The following is a 21,291-nucleotide window of genomic DNA, read 5'->3' on the forward strand; positions in this document are numbered from 1 at the left end:
GTCCTGGAAACCCATTCTTTGAGAAGGTTAACGTGCAATACACGACTGGACTGTTTGTGACCTGGGGTGGAAACCTGATATGTTGTAGCCCCAAGTTTCTTTTGGACCACAAAGGGGCCTTGCCATTTGGCTAGCAACTTACTGTCACTTGTGGGTAGCATTACTAGGACTTTTTGACCTGGCAGGAAACTTCTCTGGCGTGCTTTTTGATCATACCAGCTCTTCTGGCGTCTCTGTGCATCAGCCATGTGGGCCTGTGCTAACTCGCTCATCCTCTGCAGCTTTTCTCTCATTTGAAGAACATACTGAATGGCATTAACAGGTTCTTCTCTGCCCTGCTCTCCTTCCCAGGTTTCTCTTAAGAGGGTCAGGGGTCCCCTTACTTCATGTCCATAAAGTAATTCAAAGGGGGAGAACCCTGTTGAAGCCTGGGGTACCTCTCTGTAGGCGAAGAGGAGATAAGGCAGCCACTGATCCCAATCAGACCCGGTTTCATTGACGAACTTACGAAGCATTTGCTTAAGCGTCTGATTAAAGCGTTCAGTCAACCCGTCCGTCTGTGGATGATAAGGAGTGGTCCGCAGATTCCTCACACCCAGGAGCTGATAAACCTGCTTAAGCAAGTTCGACATGAAGTTAGTACCTCGGTCTGTCAAAATTTCTCGGGGGAAACCCACTCTGGAGAAGAACTGAACCAGAGAGAATGCCACAGCTTTTGCTTTCACATATTTCAGTGGAAACACCTCTGGGTACTTTGTGGCATAATCTGTGATGACTAGCATGTAGCGGTTTCCAGCTTTACTTTTCTCCACTGGTCCCACTACATCCATGCCAAGGCGTTCAAACGGAGTGCCAATAATTGGGAGAGGCTGGAGTGGAGCTTTGGTGGTACATTTCAGTGAGGTTTTCTGGCACTGAGGGCAACTCTGACAGTAATGTTGGATGTCTGTACGTAAGCCAGGCCAGTAGAAGTATTTCATCACACGTGCAGTTGTTTTTTGCTTCCCTAGGTGGCCAGCCCAAGGTATGGTGTGGCCTAGGCTGAGTACTACATCTCGAACCAACAGAGGAACCACCAGTTGCTTCACTTTACCTTGCTGGTGATAAAGAACTCCATTCTCCACCAGATACTCCCTCTTCGACTCCTCAGCCATTTCTGCTGCTTTTACAAAACAAGACGACAAAGTTGGATCATTTTGTTGCATTTCAACAATGTTAGATGGCAACTTGAACCCTAAACCCACTTCTGGAGTTGCTTCAATGGGCGGATCTACCATAGTGCGTTTAAATTTCTCTTGCCTTTTCTGACTACGTGTTTTGCGAGACTTCCCGGGTTTTGTCTCAAGCTCAGCATCATAGAAAGGTAAAGCGCAGAGAAGTGGCAGATTCTCATCTGTATTTTTAGCTTGAGCTCTCGTAACCGCAACAGCACTTCCTCTTGTGTCCAACAGGTCATAAAGAACTGGCAGGTCATGACCCAAAACAACTGGGAAAGGAAGGTCATCAACAACTCCTACTTTCAGAAGATACATCTGTCCTTGAATTTCCAAGTAGAGATCAGCAGTAGGATAAAGTCTTTTATCACCATGTACACAGCAGATGGAAACTGTCTCTTGAGTGGAAACAAGGTTGACTGGTACATGTTGTCGATGAATTAAAGTCTGTGTACTGCCAGTGTCAATCAGTGCATTGAAACATTTCCCATTCACTTTAACAGTGGTCATTTTAATAGGCTGGTTAGCTCGACTTTCCAAAGCATGGCTCTGATACGGAACAAAACACATCTGAGTGAGCTTGGCTGAATTTCTTGGGCAAAGGGGTTTAATATGTCCTTCCTGCCCACACAAATAGCAGATTGGTGGTTTATTGGAAGATTTTGCTGGTTTACTCATCTGATCGTCATGCACAGGCATTCTCGGTGCACCTGGAGCCATTCTGTGGTGGTGGTGTTGTGGGGCTGTTGGCCTGCGTGAGTCTTTTATACCCCTCCATTGCAGGTTGCTCCATGGTACATTTTTCTTGCGAGCAGCCACAAACACCTCTGCCAGTGTTGCGGCTTCAGCTGCTGATTTAGGCCCATGTTCTTTTATCCAGACCTGAAGCTCAGGAGACATCATTCTTAAGTATTGTTCCATAATGATTATCTCACCAATTTCTTTTACCGTTTTACCTCTGGGTTGAATCCACTTATCATAGAGTTCTTTGAGACGGGCATAAAGCTCCTTGGGACTTTCGTCGGGGCCCACTTCCAAGGAACGAAATCTCTGTCGGTAAGACTCAGGGCTGATGTCATATTTATGCAAGATTGCAGTTTTAACTTTTTCATAGTTCAAAGAATCATCGACATCCATGTTAACATAGGCACTTCTGGCCTTACCAGTGAGCAGTGGGATGAGGCGGAAAACCCAGTCTGACTCCACCCACTTGCACGCTGTTGCTATGCGTTCAAAAGTTATTAGGAAATGTTCAATGTCATCGTTTTCTGTTAGCTTTTCTAACCTGGGATCCATAGAGAAGCGAGGGTGAGTGGTTACTTGCTGTGCCCCTGCTGTCTGATGTACGGCCTCTGGCAGCCGATCATCTGAACCAGACTCCTCTGTTGGATCAGGGGCTGATGAGGTGTAATCAGGAACAGGTGACGTCCGGGCCTGCACCTCCATCTGCAAAAGTTGGAACTGATGCTGCAGGCCTTTTAGCCTGTGTTCCTGCTGCTTTGCTTCCTCCTGGAGTCTCATTTCTCTGGCTTCCTGTTGTCCCATGAAGGCCTGGAGAATACTAGTGAGATGTTGTAATGTTGGCTCTTCACCCTCAGTACCTGTACCAGCTCCTGAAGCTCCAGCCTCCTCCTCTTCTCCATTGTCCATGTTGGCAGTGCTGTAGTCCTTATGTTCAATGCGTGTTCTTGTAGTCCTTCCTCCTCGTTGCATGGCTCACAAAAAAAAAAATTTCAGGGGATTGCCGGGGGGAAGAGGAAAAAAAAAAACTGTCCTTAAACTGCTGATCCCACTTCTGACACCATTATGTGGTGGACCGAGCAGTAGAAGGCAAGGACAGCAAACAATTTTATCAAAAATATTTAAATTTATTTTTCTAAATGTGTAAATGGGCAAAAATGGGCCCTTAAAAGAGGTCAAAGCAACAAAGTTAACTCAAGTTTTTAAATGTAACAGAGGACAACTGAACAGACAAACCAACATAATTAAACTGACCTTTCTAATTGGAAACACAAGGGAACATATATAGTGGCTGATCAAACCAACTAGACACACAAGGGGGAACTTTAAAGAGACTAAGAAAAACCACAGAGAACAAACTAAACTAATGCCCAACATGTGATAAATTAACATACACAATGAATGAAACTAAGGAGCATCAAAATGGAAACTAAAGTAAAGAAACACAAAAAGAGTTCCTTGTCCACTGGGCGATGGTTCAGTCCAATTAGCTGCCTGCTGAATATAAGGCCTCTGCTGACTGGGATGCATTCTTGTGTCAGGCCTGACTTGATTTTCCAGCAGCAGATGGCAGCAGCAGCAACAATGGTTCCCCTTAGCACTGGTAACTCAAACAAACCATCAAATTATAAAAAAGTAAACTGAAGCATGCTAATAAATGTTATCAAATGTGTGTGTTATGTTTGAAAAAGAAATCCAAAGGTATATGCAAAAATAAAGTGAACAGATATGTAGGGTGTGGTGCAGGATGTTACTGCCCTGATGGGGTGGCAGTGTAGGCAGCCACCACATGGCACAAAACCGGTTTCACCTTTCATTCAGACATCTAAATGATAACTATTCTCCGCGATTATCTTCTTCAGCGTATCAGGATATTTTCCGGCTGTTTCTGAGTCCCCATTGCAGGGGCGCAAACAAAAGTTATAGTGATTCAGGAACCGGCAGAACCAGCTCTGGGACGCCAACGGGCCGGAGTGCTCTTCATCTCCGCCCTCCTTCCACAGAAATTCCGCAGATGAAAAAGTCTCATGCAAGCATCTTGAGTTGTCCGAGTTCTTGTGACAAACCGATGAGATCCGGGACTGAAAGAAATCTGCAATTATGTGAAATCGCGAAGAGTGAAATGCAAATGAACGGGGTACCACTGTAGATAGCTTTTGTAAAAAATAAAAAAATATGCCACTAGTTAAACTGTGTCTTCTTAAGTCTTAAACACAACTGCCCTTACGGGTGGATGCAGGGTGTCTGCGGGCCAAATATGTAGGGAACACGCTGATGGCCTTCAGGAAATATCATGGTCATAGAACGCTTGATTATTCTGTAGCGTATATTTTTATGCACATTTTTTGCTAAGGACATGCTGTGAGCCACAAGTTGTAGGGAACAAAGAATTTTGATTGATTTAGTTGTCCAAAAAAAAAAATCTAACCACATTTTTAAAATGCAATGCCAAATTGTAGTTTGAAGATTTATTGTCACTTTGAATAATGGGTAAAAAAAAAAAAAAAAAGAAACTTCTCACAGTAAATGCAAGCAAATATTGTTTTTTTTTTTTCTAGTAATTTGTTTGACCAACAAATGAACAAGCTGCATGAAAAAAAGATGACTACAGAGACAAAAAAATATATCTTCCAAAAAAATGACAGTTTATTATTGCAAAAAAAGAAAAAGTTCAATTTAAGAATTAATTGGTTTGAGAGTAAGGCGTCGTGTTTCTGAGTTCAAGGTTTGACATTTAGAGCCAACAGGGGAATGAACTTAATTATAAAGATTTATGAAAATGATTCAGGTAAAAAATTCCATTCACCCTTTCCATTATAACTTCCATCTATAAAAGCAAATTGAATTAAGTGGTGCATTATTCTCTCTAATTATGATGTCCATATTGGCTCAAAAGAAAAAGCAGCTGCCGTTGAATAAAAAAAAAAGAAAAAAAAGAGCCAAATCACAAAGCACCTTAACCAGATCAGATGGAATAGGAATCAGCTTTGTTCTGCAGATTCATTGTTGGATGATTTATAACATGTAATTAAAGTAGATATCACAGACTACAGAGTTGTCTCTCTCAGCAAAAGCTTGTTTATTTCTGTGTCGCTTGCTTTGGCTATTAGCACCCAGAGGAGAAATCGAACCATTATTGATTGAGATGAAAAAATAAACGTCTTCTGATTCATTATCCTTTCCCAAGGCAAAGCAAGCAGTCAGAATAATGATGGTTGCATTTTTCCCTTTCGTGTCTAAACTATTTTTAAACTTTTTGTTCTTTACTTTTTGGGAGTTTTTTTGTTGCATCACATCCCTCCACCTGCAGCTCCACAACCTCATGTGATGGAAACACAATTAGAGAAGTGACATCGAATTATTTTGGAATGTGTAATTTTGGCTTGCATATCCAACATTGACTGTATGTGAGAACTGGACTGAGAGGCTCCTCCCCCCATTGCGTTCCAAACAGGTTTCAAGGAGCTAAAAGCCCATAGAGAAGGAAACAGCTAATAGTCAGTCTCTCTATTTGTTAAATTACTTTCGCTGCTCTAATAGTTTTCACAACATTTGCACTCATCTTCATCTTTCTTTTTTCATGATATTTTATCTTTTTCGCAAATTGTTGAAGTTCTTACACATTCACACCTAGGGACAATTTAGAGTAACCAATTAACCTATGAAGGATGTTTTTGGACGGTGGGAGGAAGCCAGAGAAAACCCACGCATGTACAGGGACAACATGCAAACTCCACACAGAAAGGTCCCCCATTGGTGTTCTGTTTCAGCTCCCCCAGCCGGGGGCCTTCTTGCTGTGAGGCAAGAGCACTAACCACTACAGTACCGTGTAGCCTATCATCTGCAGAGTTGCGTATTCTAATCTCTTAAGATAAATGCAGGTTAAATGACATGATTTGCATGGGATTGCACTACGGGTGTAAAATTCCAGTCGTGGGTGATGTCATCAGCAGGTGTCATAGGTGACACAGAAGTGTCTTTCTGAGCAATTCGGCTCCGATGGCTCTGGGTCCAAAGTGGCCCAAGCGATAACAAATCACTTTCAAGTATTAACCAGCCCTGACGCAGTAAACGCTTCTAACATGGCTAACCTGTAAGCATATTACAAACAAATTCTAGAGTTACTGTGGACCGAGATTTTAAAGTCTGATGTTTCTGTCTCACTTACTGTAATTCCTCCTTATAGTTTGATGCACCACATATATGACATAAGTAAAAATAAAAAAATAGAGCATTCATTAACGGTGCAGATTATAATCTGGTGCGGAAAATGCGGTACTTTAAAAAGGGATCATAATAAGACTCTGGTTCTTTCGCTAAAAGCTCAAAATACATTGAAAAAAAGCGACTTAAATTGGAAAGTTAAGGCCCACGAAGTGACAGATGGCTAACACAAACAGGGAAATTCCAAACATTTATTTTATTAAACTTGCACACTGAGTGTGTGTATATTGACGGAGAGGGACATACTCACAACAAGTCCATTTTCTGATACAGAATGTACAGAGAAAAATTCTTTTGGGACATTTCTCCTCAATTTAGTGGATGCATGTTTTCTAAAATAAAAAATAAAAAAATATGCCCAACATTTTGCTTCTTTCTCTACATTAACTAATATTTCATTGAACAGTTAAGATCAGGGTTATTCGTTTATCTCTCATTTTAATAAGACTGCATAACTGGTGTTATTATACACATAAAGTCTAAAAGTCTCCCTTTTTTTTTCCAGGTTTTTTTAGAAATTAAACAACATTTTCACAAAACGATCATATCAAAACATGCAAACAGACCACAAGGACAAAAGACCTGTATTAAAACTGGAATCTTTTTATGAGTTTCAAAGTGAGCCCCACCGTTGTGGAGACATCAGGTTCCTTATTACTTGGATAAACTGGCTCCCTCATTAAGGATCCTGGTTGGATGCATCTTCTCAGAGAATCCTAATTAGTGTGACTTTAACAAAAGACGGAGGATTGTGCCATCTGCCTCGCATAACAAGGATCCCTCTCTAATTAAAAACACCTAGGAGAACACTTAGGCAGTAATATCTGGGTAGGTTTCAGGGTTAGGGAGATTTAATGAACATGAAAACAGGAAATGGAGCTTCAAGTTTTAGTTAGGTCCTTTTTTTTTGCTATGGGTGACATTGCTGCTTTAGGGAAACACATGGATGATTAAAAAAAATCCTTATGTAAATGCTTTTGATATCATAGTTTAGGCTCACAATATGAAAAACAGCAACAACAATGGTTAAAGAGATATTTCCATTTACACCCACTCTTGCAAAGTGGAGGGTTAGCTGACAGTCATCAAAACAATATCACTGAGCCTCCATTACACTACAGAAGGAGGGCCACATCCACAACTAAAATGTAAATTTTACATAAAGTTAGAGACAGAACACGCACTAGCAAGTATTTGAGTGAAGAATTAATAGCTTTCCGATTGAAAACTAGAACCACAGTGACAGTTACACACTCCAAATGTGAGGATTCTGTGTCTGGGTGTTTGTGGTGTTTTTGTCAAGTTCTGTTTTCCTTGTCAGGTTCACCAGGTTAAGGTTGATCATCCACGCCTGGCTTCATTTACTTAATCACCCTCAGTCTATTTAAGTGTCTAGTTTTCAGTTCTTCAGTGTCAGGTCATCTGCTTTGTCACCATTTTTTGTTTTGCCATGGGGTTTTTTATTTTTTTTTTTTAAAGTCATGTTATGGCTAATGTATTCAATGGCTTAGTTATTGGCCACCATGCTTGGTCTCCTGCATTTAGGGTCCTACACCTCCAGTTCTTGACACCAAATTGCCAATCTGATACTTAAAATGGCCTCTAAAAGAATAACACCAAATATGGTCATTTTGGTCAAATCTGTTTAATTGTGTATTCAGATTTTGTTCACTCAACATGAACCAGAGTTGGTTTCCATCGATAATCCGGAACAAATGTTTAGTCTGAACACACCCAAGTGGACCCTGGTGCGGGACCAGATACCACTCTCTTTCAAGGTGGTCTGGGTTCGTTTCCAATTGGACTGAACTTCAGTTCGCTCTGGGATGTAAATACAGTAGTGGAGCAACGGTGAGACACAACTCATTGGAATGTTGTTGGATGAATGCAGTAGCATTAAAATAACTTTTAATGGGATCCACATTGCTTCTCACACTTCTTCCCGACAATGTGATATAAACACTTCTCAGCGTATTGTCTTAGCCATCATCTCCTCAGTAACCGGCCTACAGCATGTCTCCAAAGTAGCAGTAAAGAGTGTTGTAGCTGTGGTTGATACAGACATTCAAACTATTAAGTTTGAAAAAAAAAACTATCCTGACAATTACTGGAAAGCACAGGACTTCTATCATTTCTGTCACTAGTTGCTTTGCCCCGCCCTCGTAATTCCTGACCAATGACTGAAGAGATCTTTAGTCATGTGGCTTTCCTGTCTCAAAACAGGAAAGTCTGCTCGACAGCAGTCTGAATACAGGCCAAATGCAAGGTTTAGGACTCAATCCAGACCAAATTAAGCGGAGCAAAGGATTTCTTTTTTTTTCAGTCTGAAAACACCCTAAATATTTTGCTATATATGTTTCACTTTTCCTCATTCCTCCAGGTTTTTGTTTTCTGCTATAGTAGAACTGGCTCTGCTGGATAATTGAAATCCCCGTCTCACTGGAGAGCACCATTAATACTTTACAGGATCATTTCACAGCTTGAATCCTTCACATGAAAGCAGCTGCAGTGCTACAAAACGCACAGCTGAATGGATGGTAGAGTGTTGTACAAACTACAAAGCATAGCAATGCTGACAATTTTGTCTCCATGTTGTTATTGGTTATTATAGTCAAGGACAGTTCCTTTCTAAAAATAACTTAATGCTTCAGTCAGGACTGAAACAACCAGAAGACAATTAAAGGAAACAAATGTGGGACAACCTTGCCTAAATGTTTTGGTTTTTTTATGTATTTTTAGCTACAGTAAAAGTTTAAGCGTCAAACCAGTTTAGGTTGGTTTCACTCTTTCCATTTCTGTGGCCTCAAACATCAAAAAAGAATTGTGAACATCATAAAAATCAAACGTTCTAGAAAAAATTAGCATGCTGATGCAAGGGGCACAATGGTTTGAAGTGTGGTTTCCGATTTTTTTATCTTTTTTGTACATGGTAAGTCCTTTCTTTAAAAAGATAAATCTGCATCATACAAATGTTGTTTGCCCTAAAAAGTTTGTGATTTCCTGCTATAGAATTGTTCATCTTGTCTCCATCCACATCCTGTTAACTGACGTGGAATTTAAAGTGACAAGATGTTGGTTAAAGTCCCACTCCAATCATCTTTTGATCCATTTTCAAATTGTTCCCAGTGGGCTTTTGGCTTTGATTATGCCGCTTTTAGACAAAATAAATATGAAAAAATACCTAAAGATTTGTAGGACATAGTTACTGCAGAGCGACAGAACTGGGACTGTTGGCATATAGGGGAACACCGCCCAACTGAACATGCATTTCACTTGTTGGAGACTAAACTTCAGACAGAAAGGCCCACAAACAAACAGCAACTGAAAGCTGCTGCAGTAAAGGCCTGACAGAGCATTCAGAAGGAGAAAACCCAGCATCTGGTGATGTCCTTGAGTTCAAGACTTCAGGCTGTCATTGCCAACAAAGGGTTTTCAACCAAATATCAGTAATGACCATTTTGTTTTCAGTTATTTCATTTGTCCAGGTACTTATAACCACATGAAATGAAGGGATTGTGCATAAAAATGCTTTAGTTTTTCACATTTTCATGCAATCTTTTTGTTCAACCCATGGAATAAAAGCTGAAAGTCTGCACTTCAATGGCATCTGAATTGTTTTATTTAAAATTCACTGTGGTAATGTACAAAAACTAAATTAGAAAGAATGTGTCTCTGTCCAAATATTTATGGTCCTGACTACATGGATCTAGACGTCTGCAAGTGTTTGCATCAGAATGGAGCAGAGGAGGGAGCTTGTCGCGTCCCCCGCTTGTTGTGTTTTCTACATCACAATCTTTCAGAAGCTGCATTTTTTTGTCTGCTCCTGATTCACTGTGATTTGAAGAAAGATTTTTTAAAGATTTCTTTAATGTCCTCAATCTTCGTAAAACATGTTCAAAACACAATTTTCATTAGTGGGTCTTTAATATGACATATGTAGAACTAAATCGAGGATATGTTGCATGACTTTAATAGGCAAGATGTTAAACTGCATGTGCTACATCCCATAAATTCAAATGTGCGTGTACAGCAAAGTGAATAGAAAGACCACCTCACACAGAAGCTCATTAATCTCACTAATGTCCAAAATGTTAATTCTGTCCTCATTGCTGTCTAATGTCAAGTGAGCAAAGCTTTTGCTAAAGGCGACGTGACACTGATAGTGAAGTCATGCCCCTTACATTATAATTCAATGTACCTGAAAGCCTGTCCTCTTTTAGTGAGCTGTCTTGCTTCTGTGCATGGATTTCAAACATTTCTATCAAAGTGTGAACATCAAAATTGCAGCAATAGGTTTCTTTTGAATCAAAAATACTTGTCAGGATTACATGTTTTGGTCAACACAGTACATAAATTAAAAAGCTTCAGTTCAACTTTTGGGATCTTTTTTTCAGAACGATGGTTTTACCAGTCTTGCATTAGTGGTTGTATCCATCTTTACCAGGTCAATCTTTGACTTGTTCAGTCATGGATTGATACAAATTTAAATCAGATGAATTTATTTTCCTGGAGTTGATTTTTTTTCCATCGGCCCATATTCTGTTGCTGTACATATACAACACTTGGTCTGTGTGACAGAGCACACGTCTGTCACGGTGTGAGAGCTTAATAAAGTGGATTTGTTTTTGACAGCGTCAGTGTGTACACACACTGTTCAGCTGTAAGGTTCCAACAGCTATTGCAATTCATTTTGTTTAGCTATTTGTGGCCACCTGATTTTGGTTGTTCCCAGTGTTTTATTTGTTTACTTCCTGGTTTCTAGGGAGCACTTCCTGTATCCAGGAAGTTCAGTGGACCAACCTATTGTTTAAGTTCTCTTTGACAGACCTGTTTCAAATTCAAAATGATTTCTTTTTATTTTGCATTTTTGTTTAAAGAATGTTCTTAAATTGAAGACATTTTTTGTTTATTTATGTTCTATTTGTTACACGTAAAATGCATATGAATTTTTGTTTCTAAGGAAATGTATGATTTTGATTAATAATTGGGTTTGGTTTGGTAAGGGGTGGAGCCAACCACCTATAAAGGAGGACCTCTTTTCCAGGTGGAGGCCTCCTGTTTGATGTCTGGCTGTCATTTTGCTGCATTGTAGGCTGCTTCCCTTCCATAGTGCTGTCAATTGATGCAGGTTTTTCACATTTTGCCTGGAAATGACATACAAATAAGAGGACGTTACCTTTTGTGTGAACAGTGAATTGTTCATCTGACAGTCTGGGGTGCTTCTTCCAGCTCGGCTTCAAGGCTCTCCCAAATGATACAATCATCAGCCAGTCCAGGATACGCCATTGGACATCTGCCAGGTTAAATATACCTGTAACACTTTCCCATGTTGGACGCTAGACTAAATTTTTGGCACCGGTGCCCCTAGCTTTTTTTTCTTTTTTTCTACCTTCTCGACCACACTGCTTTCAACTTGGCACTTTTTTACTTGGTCACTTTCCTTTCTATTCGCTGTCAATGCCAAGATTCAGACTTGAAAATGATTTAACTTACAAACCAGTAAAAAAAACGTCCTTTGTTTGAAACAAAGTTCTACAATAATGATAAATTACATGAAAAAGTTGGCGTTTAAAGACCCACCCAAATGACATTCATGCTTTTAGTATTTTTAATACAGTGATCCCTTGCTATAACGCAGTTTACTTTTCACGGTTTCGCTACTTCACGGATTTGCATCGTGCATTGTGTTCTGCATTCTGATTGGCTAAAAAGTCACTCCGCTTCTTCTCTACCTGCGCGTCAATAACGTTGCAGTTTAATATGTACACGGACGTAAATCAGCTTGCCAAATTTACAACACGTACGAGCAAATCATCTTGCAATTTCTAGTTTCTCCAAAACCCATAGAAAAAAGAGCGACAACAACTGCCTATCACTATGTTCTTGTCCGGAACACACACAGCTGCACCGCGGGCTTCAGAAGAAGAAAACACTGCAGAGCGGAGTCAGGATGCAGCGACTCAGTCTGAAGAGCAGTGAAATACACCTGAGTCACTATTTGTCCCACTGTAATTTGTATTTTTTTCATAATCATTTTAAATTTTCTCCCGTTTAATCCAATTCTTCGGGTCGCGGTGGGCGGGGCTAATCTCCGCGATTTGAAGCCTTCTGTTCACATTGACAGTACAGTAAAGAATTATTTGTTTAAAAAACTTTTCTAAAGTACTTTTATTTGTGAAACAAATGCTTGAGCCTGTAAAATGGTTTGTTCTTTCTTTTCAATGTATAATAGACTATTTAATTGTATAATAATTGTAAAAATAAATAGAGGTTTCTACTTCACGGATTTTGCCTATCACGGGTTCTTTTTGGAACGTAACCCCCGCGAAAAACAAGGGTTTACTGTACGTCCTTGTCGCATTTCTCTCACGATATATAAAAGATTTTCACAATAAAACTGCATGTCTGAGTATTTCTTTATTCAAATAGATCCATGTGGGTTTTCGTTTTCTTCATCTGAGCTGGAATCTGACTCAAAACTATGCGGCTGGATAACTCAGATATTACTCACCATTTTTGCTGCTCCACTAAAGGCGGGGGGTGTGAGGGGCTGTAAGCTAGCAGGAGAGAGTGTAAAAGCTTTCATGAGAAACAAGGGGAGGGTTACAAATAAATATAAAAGGTACTCTTTCTTTTAAATTTTGGCTAAAAACTGCATAATCATAACTAAAAGATCACTGGGAACGCTTTGAAAATGGATACATTTTCCAAGCCTTATCCAACTGTAGGTAGCGACAGTCCAGGGTGAACACCATATGCGAAACACGCGTTCAAAAACGGGCAAGAAGCACGCCAGGTATGAATGTAGCTTTGCCGGCCACTCCATTCCACCTCCTAAATCTGTGACCGGCCTACAGCTCATGACCATAAAGAAGAGCAATTGACTGATTTACGCCACATGAACTGGGATTGATCAGTTTAGATCTAAATGAATTCTTTCTGAACTAAAACAAAGGCACCTGAAGTGGCGATAAAGCCAGTCAAGAACAGACAATAACAATCAAAGTCCAAATAAATCAAAGGATCCACCTCATTTGGGTCGTGGTAACGTGGATTTGTCCGATGCTAAATGCTAGTGCCCCACTGTTGCGCTTCACTTCTGTGTGTCAGTTCTTTTCCTCTTCAAGCCCATGCTTGATCTTCCTGCAGTGCAGGGGATGTGCGGAGAGCAGAGCAACGTGTTTAGCATAACAGGCAGTGTAATGTGTGTCTGTAAACTTACCACCCATTTCTGCACTCCGGCGAACACTCCTCCCTGCGCTTTGTAGGCTTGGATTTGGTGAATTTTTTTGAAATACTCACATTAACTCTTGCCGGGGGCATAAACAGTTATCAATCAGCTCTAATCCACTGTTCTGAATATACATGAGTTCCTCATGCAGTTTGGAAGAGCTGTGCTGTCACTTTGTATCACTTATACTTTTTGATTGAAGAAAAACAGAGTACAGCATGGTACATGATGAGCAATATTTATTTGGATTTGAAATCTTCTTGAGAGCCTTTTGGAGACCGAGGGGAATGCACTATGTCATACTGTATTTCTCTTTTTAAAAATCGTGCCATATGACACAAGAGCCGATTACACAGTCAAGCCGCAATTTGGTCTAAAAATAGGATATTTGCTTCACTGCATTGTTGCATCACAACCACAGCACAAAGTAGAACTGTCCTCCTGCTCCATCTTCATCTTAATCCTTGTGCTGTCCTAGGCACTTTACCATTGGGAGTTGGGTTATCTAGACCAGTGTTTTTCAACCAGTGTGCCGCGGCACACTAGTGTGCCGTGGGAGATGGTCAAGTGCGCCGTGGAGAAATTGCCCTCATTCACTGATCTAAAAACATTTTCCATCTCCAGGAAATCAGCTCTTTGTTCATCCAAACAGGCCCTGATAAAACACTAAGTAGTTAGGAATATAAAAGATCGTAAAATTACTTTTGCTTTGTGTTTATTTAATTCTATTAAAGACATTTTGATAAAAATCACGGTACCGCGATTTAGCTGCAGCTATAACTGTGTAAGGACAAGTCCCGCCCCTTTAACTGTCTCCGCCAATCATTCTTGAAGGCTTAATCACATGTCATCAGTCTGACCAATCAGAAGTGGTTAAAGTCTTCACTTCCTTGTTCTTAATTCTGCTGATAAAGTCGCTCAGTTCTAACAAAAATACCAGCTAAAGACGAGCTTTAGCTGGTGGTTCATCTCTTAGAAAAAAACAGCCGCAACTTCCTGCTTTTTCTGCCACAATTATCACAAAAATTCACGTGAGATTGCGGGGGGGGGGGGGGGGGGGGGGGGGGGGGCGCTGTCCATCAATACAGACCATGAATTTCTGCTTTTTTTTTTTTTTTTTGGATGCTGGTGTGCCGCGGGATTTTTTTCAGGGTTAAAGTGTGCCGTGGCTCAAAAAAGGTTGAAAAACCCACCAGACATGGGGCTGAACCTTTTTTCTTCAATGATTTGTGATCTTCACTGGTGTCCATGGATTACATGAAATCTTTCCACCTTTATCCACCTTTGTCATGGTAGGAATAACACGTCAATGTAAGGGTGGGGTCATCTAAGATAGCACAAGGGATAATCAATACTTACCAACACTATTTTCTGCTATTGCCATTTTGCTTTAAATGAAGAATTTTGGGTTCATTTACTCAAAAAAAAAAAATGATCCTCTAAAGGTTTACATAGCTAGGAGCTTGCCAGTAGAAAAAAGAATGGGGTAACTAACATCTTTGGTAGCAACTACCTATTTATTCCTAAATGATGGTCAAACTATGTCTTTTGTAGCTTTATAGTACATTGCAGAAGGCATTTTGGGACCTTCACAGCAATCTGGGGTTGCTATGGTCTGGAGATCATTTTATCACAACATCCACCAAAAGCATTAGATGGTTTTCGGCCTACTTCTCTTTTCCCTTCTTTAAGAGTTGCAATGTAAGCAGTTTTTTTATTTTTATATTGCTCCGTCAAATGGTAAATTGTCAAATACTCCCTATCGTTCACCCACACTCAGCCTACTGCAGGGGTGTCAAACTTCAGGCGTTGAGGGTTGGCCTCCTCCTTGTTTTACTGGTTCAGATGTGCTTTGCCATTAATATGCTACAATGGTAAGCTAGTTGGAAAACATGCAGGGCACTGGCCCCCAAGACCTGGAGTTAAACACCTGTGGTCTACGGGATTTAGTTCATTGTTATACAAATGAGCAAAGATTTGTTTGTTTATTAGGCTACAGTGCTTTCACTTAGGTTTTTGGGACTTTGAATTTCTTAATAAATGTACTCTTTGCCAGTCACCAACATAAGCTGTCTGTTGGGAACACAGTTCAAATTCATCCTTTTAGCTTCAAAACCTGCTCCATTCTTTTGGGGGTCAAGGGGTTGCTGGACCCTCTCCTAGCCACTGTGTGACGGAGGTGGGATTCATCATGGACAGGTTGCCACATAAGGGTGACGTAGGTGAGACACAGGCGTGTCGTATGGATTTTTCAGTTTCTATCCCTTTGTACCCTGCACACTGCACAAGAGGCCTTTTGGGGCTGTTTGGGGATAAATGCACGCTACTTGAGCGCCCGCTTTTAGCCTGACTGTTTTGTAAGTTGGACGGTCTCCAGTCTACGCCCCTCCACTGGCCCGGAAAACTCCAAAACCTGCAGCATCCGTACAGGTCAACACCTGTATGGGTGCATGCGACTAAGACATAAAATCTTTAGCTAAAAATATGCCACATTTTGATAGGTGAAAGTGGACCCATAAAAGCAATCACCTAGGATGGAGAGAAAAAAAGCAGTTTATTTGATAGTCACAAAGTCCTCCAGACAGTAGAGGGTGTCCAAGACCGTTCTATGGAAGAGTCACAGGTAAATCCAAAATAAAGTAGTGGAGGGAAACTCAATGCTGTAATCCACAAAGTTCAGGATTCAAGAGGTGGAGCAGGAACAGTCCCAGGATCTGTGATGAATGGTGCAACAGGGTTTTAAATAGCATAGCGCACAGGTTATTGGCTAATGGCGGGATGAGGCAGGGCTGAATCCTGAAAAAAATATCCATATTCATCTGGTATTTTGTGCAGACTTTTTAACAAGAGCTCAAAAATTGTTTAAAAAAAGCAACATAATGGATTCTCAATTATCTTGTTGCATTTTCAGTTGTGAGTCATTTTATTTTGAATACACAACAATCCTCCTTGCAAAGTCTATTTTAAGCACACCTGACATCGCTCTGGTTGTGTGTAGACATTTATTCCGCCACCCCCACAAGTTATTGGTATGTTATGCAATAAAAGAAAGTTGATCATCCTAAAGAAATGTATGCAACAATATAAGAGGCTTTCTGAAGGTGTCCTAAGCAGGTCCCTCCAAGAAACACTGTACTAAGTGTTCTTGTGCCTAACGTAAAGAAGCATTGTTTACAGCATGTGTCAACTGAATCTGCCACAAAACACACAGTTGAAGACACAGTGTGTAATTGCCTCTCACCCCCACCCTTCCCCTTTAGGCCTTTTTCCAGTCACAAACTATGAAACACCCCAAGGCAAGTGCTCGCATGAGAAACTACAAGTGAAAATGATTTGTTTGCGGACATGATGGCTCTGGAGGGCATCCATTTTCCATGTGTAGAGCTTGGTTCGTTTTTAATCATGTTGCCTTTTAAATAATGTTGGGCATCCTAACAAACTGCTGCTGTGATGAAGACATCAACATGCAAAAAAAAAAAAAAAAGGGGAGGGGGGGGGTACCGCTGTCCAATAAGAGCCTTCTGCAAAGGCAAGACTACAGACGGACAGACTTTTAATTAGTAGGCTTTGCTTGTTAGTCCCAGACAGAAAATGTGGCTACTTTGTTCGTGGACCATAGAGAGCTGGAACCACTACTTGAATAAAAATGAGCAAAAATTAGATTTATTACTACTTTAAATGCATTTTTAGTCAAATAAAAGCCAAAGACTGCTCTGTTGCATCTCTTAATTGCTCTATGACACACTAGGGTTATAGTGCTCTACTTTTCCACAACTTTTTTATACTATACCTAATCTCTAAAAACAAAGGAGACTTTCACTTTGACTAAAGTTGCCTTTCATAACTGTTGAGTTGAGAATTCGGAGGATACACAATGCATTTGTACTTGTGTAACCTTCTGTTTCAGTTTTTCCAATGCAAAATGATTTTCTCTGTCTTGAGTTTGAAATTATGGAAGCAAAACACTTACTTGTTTTATGAAACATATAAAGATCTCAAGGGTAATTTTTCTCTAGCGATTTTCTTTCTGTTGATCATAATCTCTTATTGACTGATGATTTGTTCAAAACTCTGCCTTTTGGGACAGCTACCCCAACACAACTGGGATTAGTCTAAACAATATGGCCAGGCAATCTAGTAATTATTTTACATATCTAGTTTGTTGATTTTGGTAATGTTTTCTTTTGACTTGACCTCTGTCAGTCACTCCAGGTTCATGTTAATAATCATTCACAGCTGTCTTTATTTCTGTCAACTGTCCTCAATCTATGTAAGTGTCTGGTTTTCAGTTCTTCATTGTCATCTGCTTTGTTACCTTTTTGTTTCATTTCATGTTTTCATTTATTTATTAAACGTTTAAGTTTCTGCCACAAAGCCTGGTCTCCTGCAGATTACAGTTTTTCTCAGTCGCTTTAGTACAATTCTCAGATCAGAATTGAAGTTTGCAAACACGTGTGTGCATTTCTCAAAACAATTTGTACAAACAGCAAAACACTATGGATTTCTTGCAAAAGCCTGTAACTTGCTCAAAATCTTTAGTTCATCTCTCCAAACTAAGTCTTTATGTCACTGAACATGTCAGTGCCATCAGAATGTCAAGTCCTTGTGTCATTGTCTACGAACAAGACAGTCAAATGACTTAGTCCTGTTGTCAATATGACTGTGTACTTTAGAGGGAGGTTCTGATGTAAACTATAGCTAAAGTTTTGATGACAATTATTGTAAAATGTAAGTTACACCTTTTTTGTTTGATTGCAAGAGACTGGACAAGATTCACATTTACACTTTTATTGTTCATATTGTAATTTGTTGACAGACCATGTCATACCAACATAGAAAAACCCCACTGCAAACAGTAACACAAAGGGAAACAAAAGATAGGACAATATTCATCAGGAACACGTACATGTCGTCGGCCTCTTCCTCGGTTTTGCCCCCTAACTCCTCCACCACGCAGCCTCACTCCTCTTCCTCTTCTTCTTCTCTCTGGCTGTTGACCCCGTCCAATTCCTTGTTCTTCCATTGTCAGACATAGAACATTGTGTTGTGCTTCAGCCATATACAGTATATACTTTCCCATTCATTGTCAATGAGATGCACCTTTGTTAGAGGAAGTCAAGTCACCTGAGAGCAATTTATCAATTCAGGACAGATTTAGACAAAAACATATAATGGAGATGTATAGAAATATGTTTGTCACATTATGACAACTTGGTCAACCATTTCGCAGTTAATGACTTATACGATGAACTAATGACTAGGTGTTTTGAGGAGTAAGACTATTGCACAGGGAACTAGATAAAACATTTTGATCAACATGACATAAACAATTGATAATGTAGCAAAGAGCAGAGAATTTTTCATAATCATTTGCATGGATGTACCAAAGCAATTGCAACTTGTTCAAAGAAGTGAGAAACTGCTTATATGATGTGCACAAGTGACATCATGATGTGAAGATTGAACAAATAGTTTTGGGAATTTCATTCTTTTCATTCTGATCTGAGAATTGTTCTAAAGCGACTGAGAAAAACTGTAAGTCCTTCAGCATCTGACAGAATGACCTAACCAACCAGCACTTACCCTTATGTGGCAACCGGGAATTTTGCTGTAGTGCCAGGGTTTGTGCCACATCAGAGGGGTTTTCCTGCAGCTGATTCCTTTTCTTGTGGGATTTCCAAGACAATGCTTCAAGTTTCCTGTTTCTGTGAAGGCGCAACAGGGCCAGTCCTCTTCACGTGTCCGGTTGCTGAGTATGGTCGCAGTGTTGCTCATGTTCATGTGTCCTGTTCTTGAATAGGGTCGCTCCTTTTCATGTGTCCTTTTCCTGAGAAGAGTCAACAGGACTGCTCCTTCATGTCCCCGAGTAGGATCAACAGCGGCGCTCCTCTTTACTTGTCTGTTCCTAAGGAGGGTCTCTCCTATTCATGTTTCTGTTCCTGAGTAGGGTTGCTAGGACCGCTCCTTCGTGTTTCCTCTCCCGTTCCAGAGTAGGGCCAATACTCTTCATATGTCCTGTTCAAGAGGAGTCACCAGGACTGCTCCTTCATGTTCCTAAGTGGGATCACCAGTGGCACTCCTCTTCACGTGTCTCTTCCTAAGGAGGGTTGCTAATACTAAAACTTTAACCTGGGTCAAACTGAAACCTTAAGTTGGGAATAAATTATGATGTGTGTGTGTGTGGATAGATAGATAGATAGATAGATAGATAGATAGATAGATAGATAGATAGATAGATAGATAGATAGATAGATAGATAGATAGATAGATAGATAGATAGATAGATAGATAGATAGATAGATAGATAGATAGATAGATAGATAGATAGATAGATAGATAGATAGATAGATAGATAGATAGATATGTAAGGGTTAATGGCCGACGAAGTATGCATCATCACTTATTAATGCACCCGTGGAAGCCTGAACCGTCCGACACGAAGCAGAAGACGGTTGCTTCTGCGAAGTGTATATAAAGATATATAGCTAATGTCTGAAGTCTGTTTAAAGGCAATGGGTAATGCCTTTTTTTAATGTTTATGCATTAAGCCACATTAATATGAAAATGTCAGAGTCCTTAATGCCATTTTATCATTTTATCAAGATAGTTGTTTGTTTGGGAATCGTAAGTAAAAGAAACAAACAAAAAACTGGTGTTACTGGTCCACATTACTCTGTAAAGTTCAGAACTCACTAAAGACCAAAGCAGAACTGACGCAAAGTGATGCTGATTGAAAAAAGCAGTGTCAAACCGAAACCATTGTAATTAGTCAGTGATCTTGACAAACACAGTGCTTCAAGCTGCTGCACTTCTAAAAAAATGTTTCAAAGGACTTTACACACACTCCAGGTTTTAAAGAAGTGATTGAAGAAAAACAGCATTTTTGAAACTGGTCTAAAAAAACAATTCTAATATATTATTTAAACACATTCAAAAAATCTATTTCATTAATTACCCATCATGGTTTCTCCCAGGCCATGTAATAAAGAATTGCCTAATTAATAAAAGTTGTTCTGGCCAAGTATCTTCAGTTTTTCTCGTTTCATGTGCACTTCACTTTCACTGATTCAAGATCCCACTTTCAAAGAAACAAGCCACTCTCCGTCTGCTTCACAGCCATTTTCTCCATCCTGTGAGACTGAGAACGTAAAAAATTTACTACGATTTACAAATTGTCTTTTACTTTTTTTTTTTTTCAGCAAAAACCAAAAGGAGAAATGTAACAGATGCTTTTTTGAGCAGGTACACATTATAAAATTTGGTTACTTTCAGAACAAAACATTGGTTATCATATTTTTGGCACTATAGGGCACACCAGATTATAAATAATTTATTTTTGAACTTGTCATTTCATATGAGGCACACTGAACTATAAGGCACATTAAGCGAGACAAAACAGTCAGAGATAAGTCTGTTTGTCAGTCAAACTTTATTATCTGTGTTTACAGGAACTCTAAAACTTGTTTGTAACACGCTACATGTTAGAAGCATTACCTGGATTATTATATAAACAGTACCTGTAATTCATAAAGAACACATTAAATAACTGACCGCTAAAACAAACGTTACTGGGAATACGCTAACTCCAAACCTTGTTAATAACGCATTGTCCATTACCGTTAACCGTGTGATTCACGATAAAGCTATGTTCACACAGCCATTGGCACGCAACCACTTTTAATGAAAAGTCTACGGAAGCCTGCGTAAATGCGTGTTTCCCGCTGCCATATTCCAAACTCTCACATTCCCATGTAGCTAAGCACATTCTTAAGACCTTTTTCGGGCTCTAAGTACAAAGCGCATAGCCATTGAGCACATGTTGAAAGTTAAACCCGGTTGACGTTTGACCGATCACGGTCTTGGATTTGGTGGTAAAGTGAA

At 39.9% G+C, this 21,291-nt stretch overlaps 1 protein-coding gene and 1 long non-coding RNA gene across 2 annotated transcripts; one reads left to right on the forward strand and one right to left on the reverse strand.

Moving 5' to 3' along the window:
• The first annotated feature begins 1,269 nt into the window (after nt 1-1,269).
• On the forward strand, nt 1,270-2,945 carry LOC111946665. Its single transcript, XR_002872389.1, has 2 exons — nt 1,270-1,363; nt 1,452-2,945. It is a non-coding gene; the product is annotated as an uncharacterized LOC111946665 (long non-coding RNA).
• Nucleotides 2,020-2,955, reverse strand: LOC105354284. The gene is made up of 2 exons (XM_011476522.3): nt 2,171-2,955; nt 2,020-2,096 (listed from the first exon to the last, which is right to left on the reverse strand). Exons 1-2 carry the CDS (start codon nt 2,925-2,927, stop codon nt 2,071-2,073), a joined length of 783 nt encoding a protein of 260 aa, XP_011474824.3. The 5' UTR covers nt 2,928-2,955; the 3' UTR covers nt 2,020-2,070.
• Between the last annotated feature and the right edge of the window lie 18,336 nt (nt 2,956-21,291).

The sequence above is a fragment of the Oryzias latipes genome, chromosome 20, assembly GCF_002234675.1.
Source record: "Oryzias latipes chromosome 20, ASM223467v1".
Taxonomy (NCBI): Eukaryota; Metazoa; Chordata; class Actinopteri; order Beloniformes; family Adrianichthyidae; genus Oryzias; species Oryzias latipes.

Coding starts and splice junctions, on each gene's coding strand:
- LOC105354284 (XM_011476522.3), bottom strand. CDS start 2,927: ATGCAACGAGGAGGAAGGACTACAAGAACACGCATTGAACATAAGGAC. Junction 2,097..2,170: donor TAAGTGGATTCAACCCAGAG/GTAAAACGGTAA, acceptor CCTGAGCTTCAG/GTCTGGATAAAAGAACATGG.